Below are 15,159 nucleotides of genomic sequence, written 5' to 3' on the forward strand. Positions count from 1 at the left end.
TGATGTATACCCTGAAGGACGTTACTATCACATGTATGGGTTAAACATGCTATATGAATTCAGGAAATTTGTAGTGGAAAGAGCAGGGAAATATCTGAAAAAGGCTATTTACCCTGATTCATCTAGCTAAGGCAATCAAATACCAGGTGAATACAGTCAAAATAAATATGTTAAAAACAGTGAAGGTGTTAAAAGAAACCCTTCTCTATCATAAAGCAAACTATAGTCCAGTGTTTTTCAAATTTCTACTCATGACCCCCAGTCAGCAGTGCACTTTACAACGTTTGTACCCAGGTACAAACAACACACAACTGAGAAACAACACTTCTCCTTTGAACTGTGATGCACCCCCACCTGTTGCATTTTTAAACAACCCAGTTCTGACCTATCAAAATGATTTCATCATTCATCGATGCACTACAACCTGAAGATGGAAAAAACTGAGGCCGGGCATGGTGGCTCACGCCTGTAATCCCAGCACTTTGGGAGGCCTAGATGGGAGGATCACTTGAGCCCATGAGTTCAAGACCAACTTGGGCAAGAAAGCGATACCCCTGTCTCTAAAAAAGAATTTTAATTAGCTGGTTGTGGTGGTGCATGCCTGTGGTCCCAGTTATACAGGTGGCTAAGGTGGGAGGATCGCTTGATCCCAGGAGGTTGAGGCTGCAGTGAGTCGTGTTTGTAGACTGCAGCCTGGGTGACAGAGTGAGACTGTCTTAAAATCAGAACAAAAGAAGAAGAGGGAAAAAAGCAAAAATTGAACTCCATAATAAAGTAGTAATTTAACAGTTAAATAAGGCAATTCTACCAAAAAAAACCCCTGAAAACAAACAAACCCTGCAAAACCCACCTCTACTTGGGCACGTCATCTAATTGCTTCGTTTTTTCTCTTTATTTCCCTCCACTGGCTGTTGCCTGGCACAGGGGGCCTAACTTTGCTGTTGCTAACGGTCATGAATTTTAGGGGTGGGTATGGGGAGGCAATTGAGGGCTGTATATCCTAAAAGCCATTCACTTTCAATTCTGCTCTGTTTAAGACTCACGGCAAGATCTGGATGAAGGGGCATTATGCCATTTGATCATGATGTGTTTCCAGAAAGTGCAGGGAATGAGCTGAGATGTTTGTGGAGTGCCCTTCCTGTCACTGTTAGCTTGTGGAGCTTCAGAGAGGGTGCTCAGGGTGCTGCCTGCTCTTCTGGTGCCCGCTCTGTGGCATGTGTGTTTTCGGGTGGCTGAGCAAAGCCCGTAGCCTACTGTGTAAAACTTGTGAGAGGAACCACTCAACTCCTACTCTCATGGCCCAGTAAGAATGGATACAGTAGAAAAAGCAATGATTATGCAGAAAGTACTCCCTTTTAAACATAATTCCTAGTAAAGAACAAAAATGTATGTAAGATGTGTTGTATCACTTCCTCATAATTTTACTTTGGTGTTCTCTGGCTGAATTGTTTAAAAAGTCAAAGTCCCTGTGTTTATATGACATGAACACTGCTATGTTGCTTAAGCTCTCTGGCCTTGCTCTCTAAGTGGGATCTGGGACCTTCCACAGTACCATCACCTGGGCATTTGTTAGAAACACAGCATCTTGGGCCCCACCCCAGACTTCCCGAGTCAGAATCTGTACTTTTACAGGATCTCCTCATGACACATACACACGTTTAAGTTTGAGAAGCTTTAGACCTCAACCTTTTTTTGGTTTCAGAGCAACAAGAGTCTTTGGTTTGTCTTTGTTTTCCATAGTGGATGTGTTTCATGTCTCTATGAATACACGAGATATTTTAACTCCTCAGGCTGTACAAGCAAATGACTTAGGAACATGCATTTTAAAATTAATTCATAGAATACCTGCTATAATTTGAGCCGTGTAAACCCAAGTCATTATAACTGTGTTTTGAGGTGGAAAGAGAGTGATTTATCTTTGGCAGGGATGTTGACTGACCACCGCTTAGGCAGGGCCCCATAGGGTGATATTATTTTGATAAAATCACTGTGATAGTTTCTAGTCCATTGTATTATCAGTACAGAAACTCTTATCAAGTGATCCAGAGATGAATGGATTTGAAAAGGCCAAAATTATGCTGTTACAAACTTGCATGTGATTGCTGAATAAGCCAGTTTTTACACCAGAAATAAAACATTATGCAGGCCTGATGTTGAGGTTGGTTTGACCACAAAATTCCATATTACATGAATACAACTTTGAAAACTTACGTGTATATCTCCTGTCAAGGATGAAATCAGAGCCAGTTTGTTAATTTAATGTTCCTAAGGCTTAAGAGCTTCAAATAATGAAGGCATGATATATAAATTTTCATACTGGCCCATTAACCAAACATTCAGATAGCACTTTGGAGAACTTGTGTGCTGGACAGCATTGGATGAACACAGATTTTGGCCCTGTCACACCTCTTCTTTGTTGTTTTGGCAGTCTTTCTCTGCACACATTTTGATGTCATCATCTCTCAGCCTTCTGGGGATCCGCCATCATTGTTTTCATGTTCTGTCTATACTAACTCTATTCTCAGACTATACATATATCAAAATGGCACATTTCTCTGCATAAGGGGTAGTATGTTAGAAAAACCACCAGCGCTCTTTCAGTAAATGAAGGAAGGCTTCTACAGGAGGAGAAGAGATTGATGAGTTCATGATGAAGGCAAGAGGAAGCTACTGGGTCAAGAAAGGGATAAAGTAGTTGACTCAGTTATCAACCAACTCAAGCACTGGAAAGGATACAAATAAGGTGCAAGGGAAGGAGCCAGCCTCATGCAACTGTAAAATCAATTTTGGAAACATGAGAACACACATGAAACGGAAGGATTACAAGGCAGTAAATAACTGAGTGCTAAATAAATGACTTATTTATTTATTTATTTTTATTATTTTTTGAGACAGAATCTCACTCTATCGGCTAGACTGGAGTGCAATGGTGCAACCTCGGCTCACTGCAACCTCCATCTCCTGGGTCTGAGTGATTCTCCGGCCTCAGCCTCCCGGGTAGCTGGGACTACAGGCACGCGCCAAAATGCCCGGCTAATTTTTGTATTTTTAGTAGTGATGGGGTTTCACCATATTAGTCAGGCTGGTCATGAACTCCTGACCTCGTGAGCTGCCCGCCTCGGCCTCCCAAAGTGCTGGGATTACAGGCATGAGCCACCATGCCTGGCCAGTGACTTATGTTTTTAGAGAGCTTTATACTGCACACAATCTTCTTTAGTAGACACATTACTTTCTTCACAGTAATTCTTTGAAATAGGGAGCAGTTAACTCAGCCAAGATCACAGAATTAGTGAATGGAACAATGAAGAATAGAGTTTTGAACTTTCAACTTCATAACCAAAATTATTTCAACTTCATGAAACTGTTTCTGTGTAATAGGTAAATAAATTTATTTAGAAGAAAACATTGTAGGTGAGATGGCTGTAGTACTCTGGTGGAGGGGTCATATGGTTTGGCTGTGTCCCCACCCAAATCTCACCTTGAATTGTAATAATCCCCACATGTGAAGGGTGGGGCCAGATGGAGATAACTAAATCATGGGGGTAGTTTCCCCTATACTGTTCTTGTGGTAGTGAGTAAGTCTCACGAGATCTGATGGTTTTGTAAATGGGAGTTCTTCAGCACAAGCTTTTGCCTGCTGCCATGTAAGACATGCCTTTGCTCCTCATTCACCTTCTGCCATGATTGTGAGGACTCCCTAGCCATGTGGAACTGTGAGTCCATTAAATCTCTTTCCTTTATAAATTACCCAGCCTCAGGTATGTCTTTATTAGCAGCATGAGAACAGACTAATACAAGGGGTTTCATTCGTCAGGAGGCATTTTGTTTTATAAGAAATCACTGTATAAGCGCCCAAAAAGGGGAAGGCATGGAGAACACCAACAAAAGGCTTATCTGTGTGTACTGAAGTTATCTGGAAGGGGCCACGGGAGGTCTGCAGAGCAGCAGGTCCAGATGATAGATGAAGAGTCTTAGTGAAGGTAGCCTTGGCCAGCATGATGGAAGGAAGGGGGTGGGTGCTAAAGATGCTCTGTAGACCCTGCAGGCAGCTGCTGGCGATAGAGATAAAGGATGATGTTTACCTGAAAATGACCTTGACAGTGTGTGTGTCATATTGCCTACTAGGATGGGAAGGCATTGAAAGTTCAAACATGAGATGATGAACATTTTGGTCTTCATGACTAATTTGAAATAGTATTGAGACCCTACATTTGAAACATCTTGTGGACAGAATGCTGCTGCATTGGGCTGGTGGTGGGTGGGAGCGGCACACACTCAGAGGTTAAGGAACGGGGTTGGGGTATGCTTCAGAGCTACCTGGGCTGTCTTTGCTACTTTTATCTTTCTCTTGAGCTTCTAGCAAGACTAGCATCGCCAGCAGGTCTTTTCTGGGATGTCTAGGTTTTTCCCACCCACTGGATATTTGTGTGTCAAATTATTTGTCAGTAGACATATTTGTTTCTATTTTCTCAGTTGTTTCATTCTGCTACTTCCTGACCTTTTTTTTAACCCCTCTGGGTTCTTTTCTAATTATTTTTGGCACTGGTGCTCTGAATTCCTCCTGGTTTAATGTCACTATGATGTGAACTCTACAGGTAAACAAGCTGAACTGATGTGCTTGGAGTACCGAGTCATTCATCCCTTTTCCCTTCTTTGTCTTACTTTTCTTATCTTCCTCTTCCTTTCTATTAATAAATACTTGAGTCATTCAAAACTATGCGACAGGCATTTCCTTGGCAGGAGATAGATCCTGGAACAGAAGTTTAAAAATACTGAAGATGAAATAGCACAATCTGCAGCAGTGTTTCCTTCACTGCAGTCATTGAAGGAATACCACCTCTGTGATTTTGCCATATCTGTATATCGTTTATTTGCTTAACATTTTAATACTCATACTGACAAATGAGTATTTAAATACAATTTATTTTTCTAAAATTAATTTTTCTAAGGAAAACTTTACATCAAAACTCAAAAATTATAAAATGACATTATATACATAATTATTAGTGTTCATCTATACCACTATGAACCATATGTCCCTAGTGCAGGGACTGACAGAATCTTACTTTATATTCAAACTGTGCTCTCTTTCAAAGTTCTCTGAATTGAATCTACCCCTTCATGGGTCCTGGTTGTATCACAGGGAGCAATATAAAGTAAGTTTTTCTTTTATTCATAAATTGCATCCCTTTAAATATTTGAAGACAGTTCCTTTTGGGTTTTCCTCTTTTTTCTTTTTTTTTGGGAGACAGGGTCTCACTCTGTCACCCAGGCTGCAGTGCAGTGGCATGCTCATGGCTCACTGCAGCGTCGACCTCCCAGGATCAAGCGATCCTCCCACCTTAGCCTCCCAAGTAGCTGGGCCACAGGTGCGTGCCACCATGCCCAGCTAGTTTTTTGATTTTTATTTTAGAGATGGGGTCTCACTTGCCCAGGCTGGTCTGGAACTCCCGGCCTCAAGTGATTCCCCCTCTGCACTGGCCCCCCAAAATGCTTAGAGTACAGGTGTAAGCCACTGCGCCAGACCCTTTTGAGTCTTCTTTCTCCTAGACTAAGCACCCCAGGTTTCCACCCTTGGATGTGCTGGGGTGTTGTCCCATTACGGTGTTTACCTTGACCCCTGTCACTGTGGTCTCTTTCCTCCAAATGAACTCAGGGTTTGAATCCTGACTTGTCCATCTCCCTTCTTGAAGAACAGTTCTGGGACTGGACATGGTTCTCCAGATGCGTTCTGAGCAGTGCAGAGACACAGAGTTTAGATTGCTCCTGTTCTGGACACTATTTTTCTGTTAATGGGACCTAAAATCGTACTGACTTTTTACAATAATTTCACCATACTCTTTGCTCATATTGTAGTGGGGTCTGCCTAACACTGCCAATCTTTTTCACTGCATGTCGATTCTCTTCCATCTTATGCCTGTGCAATGAAGAAAAAAAATCTAAATAAGAATATTGTTCATGCAACTTTATTGAATTAAATTTTGCTGCTTTGGCCCTTGTCCCAGACTTTATTCTGAATTCTATTCTGTCCTTTAGTATTTTAACTATATTTACAGCTTAGAGTAATCAACAATTTTGATAAATAAATCTCCATTCAAGTTGCTGATAACAAGTTGAATAGCAGAAGGCCAGAGACTAAACCCTTCAGTCCACCCCGGGGGGATTTATTCAGGCTAATGTGGATCTGCTGACTTGTGCCATCTAGGACACTGGCAGCAAATTTATTACTAGTTACTTGCTTCTCCTATTGGAGAACCATGAAAAATAATACATATATCTATCAGAGGACATGTATTTTTCTTATTTGTCATGTTTTGCTCATAGATCACTAACAAGTATTGGTTCTGAAAGTGCTGTCATTACTCTGGGTTTTATTTATTTGGCCCTACAGACTTGAACTTGTTTTAAAAGCCCAGATATACTTTTGTTGTTTCATTTATCTCATTCTCTAATTTCTGCAGAAATGTTTATTTTACTCTGTACAATTTGAAAATTGTTCTTTTTTTTTTTTTTTATGAGACAAGGTCTGGCTATATCGCCCAGGTTGGAGTGCAGTAGCACGATCTTGGCTCACTGCAACCTCTGCCTCCTGGGCTCAAGCCATCCTCCCACCTCAGTCTCCTGAGCAGCTGGGACTGTAGGCACACACCACCGTGCCTGGCTAATTTTTGTATTTTTTGTTCAGATGGGGTTTCGCCACATTGTCGAGGCTGGTCTTGAACTCCTGAGCTCAAGCCATCCACCTGCCTTGGCCTCCCCAAGTGCTGGGATTATAAGCGTGAGCCACCGTGCCTGGCCTGAGAATTGTTCTCCTTAATGGAGAAGGATGAAAACAGCTTATTTCCTTGCCTCTGGATTCTTTCTCAAATGCCTTGTGCCTTTTTAGTACTATCTGCCTCTAGGGGAAGAGATTCATCTGTTTATTCATTATGGGGTTCCTAGATACCAATGTCCCGAGGATAGTAAGATAAAAGACAAAGTCCCTGGTCTTAAGGAGTGTATGATATAGCAGGAGAGAAAGTAAAAAAGTGGAATATGAGCAGACCTGCTTTTTAGCATAGGGATTAGACTAGACTGATTTGTCAGAGTTCAAACCGTGGCAGGGTTGCTCTGGTTGGTTGTGAGGGTTGTGCACTGCATATTCCAGAGGGTGCCATTCATAGAGACAATGATCTATATAGCTGTATGTAGTATACAGCTGCCTATTAGCTCTATATGCTTGCTAAAATTACCTAACCCCATTAAGATTTGTCTTCCAACTCTGTATTCTGAAATAATACTAGTACCTATTTCAGAGGGTTGTGATGAAACTAAAATAAACACTCCCTCTAATTCATATATCCCAGGGCTTGGCACGGAATAAGTGTTTGGTAAATGTTATTAGCACAAGGTGGTCATGCTGGAGCATGCACAGTGAGTGTGGAAGCACAGGGCTGAGTATTTGTTCCCTAGGGCTGCTGCAACAAATTACCACAAACTTTGTAGCTTAGACACACATATTCTCTTCTAGTTTCGGAGGCCAGAGGTCCAAACTCAGTTTCATTGGACAGAAGCTTGGGTGTCAGCAGGGCCTGGCCTCCTCCAGAGGCTCTAGTGGAGAATCCATTCCTTGCCTCTTCTGGTTTCTGGTGACTGCCAGCATTTCTTGGCCTGTGGCCCTATCACTGCGGTCACTGCCTCTTTGGTCACATTGCTGCTCCTTTTCTGTGTGCAGTCACATCTCCCTCTGCCTTCCTCTTACAGGGATACATGTGATTGCATTTAGGGCTCATCCTGACAATTCACGATAGTCTCCTCACCTCAACTTAACTTCATCCTGAACTTACATCTGCATAGCCCCTTTGCCATATGAAGTAACATTTATAGGTTCCAGGGGTTAGGATCTGGATCTCTCTAGGGACCATTATTTAGCTACCATTGGCTGCCTAATCTAGTTTGGAATCGGGAGGAAGGGAATGTCAGAGACACCTTCCTGAAGGAGTTGATGGCTGAACCCAGAAGTGAAGGTGGCTGGGATTTACCCTGGCAGAAAACTGGGGATGAACATCCTAAGTGGGAAACATTTGGGGTGGACAGAGTGACGGTAGACGAATCATAGAAACTCAGACCTGCTAAGGCAGTAGGATATTGTCAACGTGCAACTTATGTTGTTTTCGCAGACATAGCTGACATAGCATCCAATTATTATTCTTTAATTTCCTCTTTTAAACCCAGAATTTTAAAAATGTATATTTAAAGTTTAGAATTTCTTTGGAATTTTGCTCTAAGGAAACTTTTGAGCAAGTGTCTCTGTCCTCTGCCATGTTTTCTGCAAACTAAGTTTATCTTCCAATGCGGTGTCTCCTCCCTTTCTTGGTACCTGTGAGGGTAAGGGCTACCTGGACATAGTGGAGCCGTTGTAAATGTAGCCCACTGAATGTGGCCCACAGACATGCTCTGTTGAGTCCTCCAGTCTTTTTGAAAAATTAGAATCAGTTGAACACTTTAAAAAGTGGGAAAATTCATATGAAAAGTCTTAATTTCTAATATCTTTTATGAAATGAGACAATGTGTCTCAATGTGTTCTTGCTGTGGCTAAAACACAAGCATTAAAGTTTGAGAGATTCCCTCAGTTTCTGGGGCTGAGACCCCAAAGCCTCTGAGCTGGTACTGCGGTTTTTTTCTTAGCGGAGAGAAATAAAAAAGTGGGGAAATGAAAGTTCGAGTGGCCCTGTGAGGGGGCTCATACTTGTAATCCTAGCACTTTTGGGGGCTTAGGTGGGAGTATTGCTTGAGCCCAGGAGTTAAAGACCAGCCTGGGCAACATGGTGAAACCCCGTCTCTCCAAAAAACACAAAAATTAGCCAGGTGTGGTGGTGCACACCTGTAGTCCCAGCTACTGGCGAGCTTGAGGCAGGAGGATCGCTTGAGCTCTGGGAGGTCGAGACTGCGGTGAGCCATGATTGTGCCGCTGCACTCCAGCCTAGGTGACAGAGTGAGACTGCCTCAAAATAACAAAGCAAAACAAAAAAGAAGGCCAGAGTGGGCCATGCTTCTCATCCAGGCTGGCATTACTCATCACCTTACCTGCTGCCCCCTAGTCAAGGTTTCTGAGATTGAGATGCCTGATTGACATGTACAGCCTCTTTTCATCCTTCCCATTCCTACTCAAAAACCAAGAACTACAAGACAGAAAAACTGACCCCCAACAACACTTTACAACAGCTGTGGCCTCAGCCTCTTGGCTCCTGTCTTCTGCGAAAGAAGTTCTCTTCGGTCAGTTGGTGGGGAGAGCACAGAGCAGCAGTGGAGAGAGAGCCGGCCTCGCCCCCTGGGGGCTGCAGGCAGGGTGGGCCAGCACCCTCGCACACGCTTAGTAAAAAACCCAAACTGAACCAATGCTTACTGCTTCAACATTCTAGCATATTCCCTTCCTATCTTTCATTTAGAGCTAGGAAGTGGGACTGTATTGGAATACTCTTTTATAGTCCCTGTTTTACAGCTAGCAATATATTGTAAGCATTTGCATGTTTTATTCACTATTATCCTGTTACCATTTTTAAAAAGATTTCTTTTATTGAAGTGAAATGCACATATTTAAAAAAACCTTTATTTTTTAATTTTTTATTTATTTTTTTGAGACGGGGTTTCACTCTTGTTGCCCAGGCTGGAGTGCAATGGTGCGATCTCGGCTCACTGAAACCTCTGCCTCCTGGGTTCAAGTGATTCTCTTGTCTCAGCCTCCCAAGTAGCTGGGATTACAGGCACATGCCACCACGGCTGGCTAATTTTTGTATTTTTAGTAGAGATGGGGTTTCATCATATTGGTCAGGCTGGTCTTGAACTCCTGACCTCAGGTGATTAACTCACCTCAGTCTCCCAAAGTGTTGGGATTACAGGTGTGAGCCACTGCACCTGGCCAAAAATAACCTTTTAAGTCACCAATTCAGTGGTCTTTAGTGTATTTCCAATGTTCTGGAACCACCACTTCTCTCTTGTTCCAAAATGTTTTCATCACCTCAGAAGAAAACTCCATACCCATTAAGCAGTTGCTCCCCATTTCCTCCTCCCCTAATCCCTGACAATGACCAATCTGTGTTCTCTGCCTATGGATTTTCCTGTGCTGACTATTTCATATAGATGGAATCACACAATACGTGACCTTTCCTGTCTGGCTTCTTTCACTTAGCATAATGCTTTCAAGGCTTATGCACATTATGACATGTATCAGCAACTCATTCCTCTTGGGAGTGATATGTAGATCACTTGCATATGTAGATACGTCCCATGATTTGTTTATGCATTCATCTGTTGATGAGTGTTTGGGCTGTCTGCACCTTCTTATTGTGATTAGTGCTACTATGAACATATGTGCACATGAATTTGAGTTTGAGTACATATACCTATGAGTGGACTTGCTTGGTCATGTGGTAATTTTAGGTTTATCTTTTTGAGGGATCACCAAACTAATCTTCCACAATGACTGCATCCTTTCACATTCTGTACGCTTGCAATGTACAAACATTCCAGTTTCTTCGCATCCTTACCAATGCTTAATAGTTTCCATTAAAAAAATTCTAGCCATCCTCGTGGGTGTGAAGTGGTGCTTTGGTGTGGTTTAGTTTACATTTCCCTAATATATGTCATTTCTGATGGCAGCAGAGCAGTCCCTCTTAGAGATGTCCTGTTAGTTTGCCTAGTCAGTTCTCCACTGGTAAACACTTAGTCTCTGTCTCACATCTTTTTGTACTTACAAACATGTAAAATGCAGTACACACCCTCATGTTCTCAGTTGAGAGCCTGGACTCTGGGGTCAGACAGGTGAGCCTCAGGTGTGGCATCTCCACTTACTGTGTAGTCTTGGACAATTCACTTGACCTCTAAGCCTCAGTTTCTTCACTGATAAAATGGGCGTAAATAAGATCTGCTTCACAGATGTTTCTTAGGATTAAATACAAATGTGTAAAACCCTGTACATATGGTTTCATACATAGTAACCACTCAATAAATGCTGGATGTTTTCTCCATCTTGGCTCATATCTTAGATTTCTTTTTTCTTTTTTTGTTTTTATTTTGAGACAGGGTCTTACTTTGTCACCCAGGCTGGAGTGCAGCAGCGCCAATGCGGCTCACTGCAGCAAGCAATCCACCTGCCTCAGCCCCGTCAAGTAGCTAGGACTACAAGTACACACCACCACGCTCGACTCATTCTTGTATTTTTTGTAGAGACAGGGTTTTGTCTTGTTGCCCAGGCTGGTCCCGAACACCTGGGCTCAAGCAATCTGCCTGCCTCAGCCTCACAAAGAGCTACGATTTCAAGCATGAGCCGCCACGGCCGGCTGATTTCTTTTTTAAATTCTTAGAGGTGATATTGCTGGGTCAGTAAAAGTTATGCACATATATGAAGGCTTTTGACGCACATTGTCCAAAAGTCCTTTCCAGATACTAATTTAACCTCCACAGCAGTGTATGCCAGTGTTTGTTTTTGGCACCTTCAACACCAGGGATTGTCACAAAAAAATTATTGCTAACATCTCATTGCTGTTTTAAATTTGCATTTTTTTGATTGCTAGTGAGATTAAATATCTTTTGGGCATTTATATATCTCTTTTATGAATTGTCTTTTTAATGTCCTATGGCCCAGTTTTTCTGTTGAGTTGGTAAACTTGTCAATTTCTATAAGAGCTCTTTATGACTAGGATTTTAATCTAAATTGTCTGTCATTTTATTAAAAGATAATTCCAGTTTGTCACTTGCATTTTAATTTCACATGGCTACATGGGATGGTTCACTACTACAGGCTCTATGAATATCAAACTCCTGGTGTTTCTTAGAGAGGATGGACAGATGTTGAGCAAATCACTTACTTTCTCTAGGCCTCAGCTTCCCCATCTGTGAAATGAAGGGTTTGGACTAGAAAATTGCTGTTTATATCCAGATTTGAAATTTTATCATTTCATACAAACATCTTGCATGTTCAGTACATAGTGTTATATCATATGTCATATTTTACACTGATATGTAATGGTAATATTTATAAATGTAATTACTCCCTAAACTACATTGGTATACCTACAGACCCTTGAGCAGAGGCTCTAAGTAAGTAGTGGCATTTTGGTGTTCTTTAGATAGAAGAAATATATATCTATTTTACATATAAAATAATATATTTCACATATAAACATAAAAAAAACATTTTACACATAAATACATATAAAAATGTAACAGTTTACACATAAATATATAAAAATATGTAACATTTTTATATATAAGTACATATAAAATAACATGTTTTATAAATATAAACATAAAATATAACTTTTGTATATAAATATCAATATAAAAATATATAAAATATAACATATTTTATATATAAATATAAATATATAAAACATAACATACTTATGTTTATATAATATATAAATATATAAAACATAACATACTTATGTTTATATAATATATAAATATATAAAACATAACATTTATGTTTATATAATATATAAATATATAAAACATAACATATTTATGTTTATATAATATATAAATATATAAAACAACATATTTATGTTTATATAATATATAAATATATAAAACAACATATTTATGTTTATATAATATATAAATATATAAAACAACATATTTATGTTTATATAATATATAAATATATAAAACATAACATATTTATGTTTATATAATATGTAACTATAAAATATAACATTTTATGTATAACTATATACAAAGATATATATAAATATATAAAATAACATCCAGGTTACAAAAATTAAAAAAATCTCATTATATATATTTTATTGGTGTTGTACTAGATGAGTCATTTGTAATTCTCTTATAGGGAATTTTTACTTTTGCATCACTGAGGCCAGTGGAGTTACAGCTGTTTTTGTTGTTAAACAGGTACTCGATTCAGTTAATGCTACGTATTCTGACTTTAAGAGCAACTTTGCGAAGAGGCTGTCTGCAGAGGTTCCTGTTGCGAGTAGCCCCATTACCACAAGGTGGCAGCAAAGTCAAACTAGGGCTCTGTCCTCTGATTCCTTTGGGGAAGAGCAGTCAACCACCTACCTCCCAGAAGCTTCCGGATCAGTGCTGAAGACACCGCCTGAGAAAGAGACCTTGACTCTAGGTGAGGTGCCCCAAACGCCACAGCCCCGTTTTGCAACGTGAATAAAAGATATATTCCTGAGAGAATCTTTGTCTTGTAGAACTAAGGAGTGTCACATTGAGTCAACTCTTTTCTCTTTTTCTCCCTTCGAATAAGAAATTTCCAAGGTGGGGAGAAATGACACAAAAACAAAGGAAAGGTACTGTATGTGTTTAAAAACAAAAACAAAACTTTAGACAAATTAAATTTTACAAAGTTAATTGTGCAAAGAACCGTTGGCCAATGGGCAACCAGAGAGCCACTCCATGTGGGGGCGGGCAGCATTTATGGATAGGAACTGGAAGTGCGTAGGAGCCGGCCTGATTGGCTACAGCTCAGTTCGCCTTATTTGCACGTGGTCTGATTAGTTGGCCGCCTGTGATTGACTGAAGCTCAGCTTCTGTGATTGGCGGAGACTCAGCTAAGTTAGGCTTTCAGTTAGTTTACATCCCAAGTTAGGTTGCAGTTTAAGATGTAGGGACTCATCCTACATCCTCAGGCCAAATTTAGCTTAATTTTAATATGTTTTTGAGACTTGCATTGGTTAGATGATTACTTTCGTAAAGATTGTATGTATGAATGTATATGTATATATGCATATGTACACACACACACATATATATGTGCTTTTGTTTTGCAAAGTATAGAATTTTAATGACTGGTAAGGTTACTGGTATACAGAGTCAGAAAAAATTATGCATTAGTTATGGAATAATCAGATGTGAAATAGAAGAAAAAGAAGCAGGAGAGAATGAGAGGAAGAGAAAGTAAGAGGAAGGAAGCAAGAGAGAGGGATGAGGGGATGGATGAGGGGAGAGAGACAAAGAGAAAGAGAGAAGAGAGGAGAAGGAGACAGAGGAGGAGCAGGAGGAAGAAAGAAGAAAGAAGAACCTCCAAGAGTAGTAGGGAAGAAGAAGAGGGAAGGAAAGGAGAGTGAGAGACAGTCTGATGCCTATGTTGGGGCAGAGATGGGGGAGTGGGCTCCGAACCACCAGTGTGATGGGCAGGATCCATGATCAACCTGCCAGAGCCCCGAAACACAAACTCTCTTTCTGAAATATGTAATTCTCATTTGGGCACAGACATTTTCATTCCCATCCTTCAGAAGCAAAATTTGCCACCTATCATCAGCTGATGTAATTCCCATTCTTTCTTTTGAGAATCCTAGGCAACATAATTCTTTTGACTATCAGCGTATTTATTAAGACAAATGTTAATAGAAGTGCCAACTCTTTTCAATGACATCAGACACGATGATGCATTGCAGTTCTGCAGATTGAAAGGGAGCCCAGATTTTTTTCAAATCAATGAAATTCCCATGTAACGACAGGCTTTAATACTGGAAGTATTTAATAACCGAGGAGGGAAGCAGTAGGAGATAAGGGGTTGTGAAAAACGTCATTGTTATGACTATCTTCTGAAATAAATCTTTTGTATCTCATTGCAATTGAGGGACAGTTTTGATGCTGATTGTTTTGGAAGAATTTCTGGCTAAAATTAGGGGCTCCCTTTTACTTTCTAGGTTCTTAATTAATTTATTGATTTTTTAAAAAAGTATGACATTGTGTGAGAAATTCAGAAATCAGATATTAACAAAAAGGATTTTACAAGAAAGACCATTTTATTTTCTACTGAAGTTAATACTAGGGATTAATCAGATCTACTGGTTTCTCAGTGCTTTGCTGGTGGGGTTTCTTTCTTTTTGTTTTAGAAGAGCGGATACTGAAGATCCTCCCATTCCAAAGGGACATTTACAAAGAGGTTCATTTTCAGTCATGCTCTGTGGACAGAACCTGAGAGGTCCCTTCTTTCTTAGGCTGATGGACCTGACCTCTTTGTATATAACTGTGATGATTGTCAGTACTAGCCTCTGACTGCAATTTTTTCTTTCTCATTTGAAGTTCTGAGAGCTGGCTTTTTCTCCCCTGTACACTTTTACAAATAGCACGAGAAAGCAAGCATGCATAATTTCTCAGGACAAAGAGCAAGATCTAAAACTTTGACCAGCATTTCATATTTTT

At 40.3% G+C, this 15,159-nt stretch overlaps 1 protein-coding gene across 3 annotated transcripts in view; it reads left to right on the forward strand.

Annotated features, from left to right (window-relative positions):
* Positions 1-15,159, forward strand: part of CDC20B (cell division cycle 20B) — a 62,107-nt gene that overhangs the window by 13,590 nt on the left and 33,358 nt on the right. For all 3 annotated transcript variants that reach the window (XM_008952727.4, XM_003827360.4, XM_003827361.4), the window contains exon 3: positions 12,892-13,120. In XM_008952727.4, the coding sequence (XP_008950975.2) occupies positions 12,892-13,120 (229 nt within the window). The remainder of the gene's footprint in view (positions 1-12,891; positions 13,121-15,159) is intronic.

Source organism: Pan paniscus, chromosome 4, assembly GCF_029289425.2.
Source record: "Pan paniscus chromosome 4, NHGRI_mPanPan1-v2.0_pri, whole genome shotgun sequence".
Classification (NCBI taxonomy): domain Eukaryota; kingdom Metazoa; phylum Chordata; class Mammalia; order Primates; family Hominidae; genus Pan; species Pan paniscus.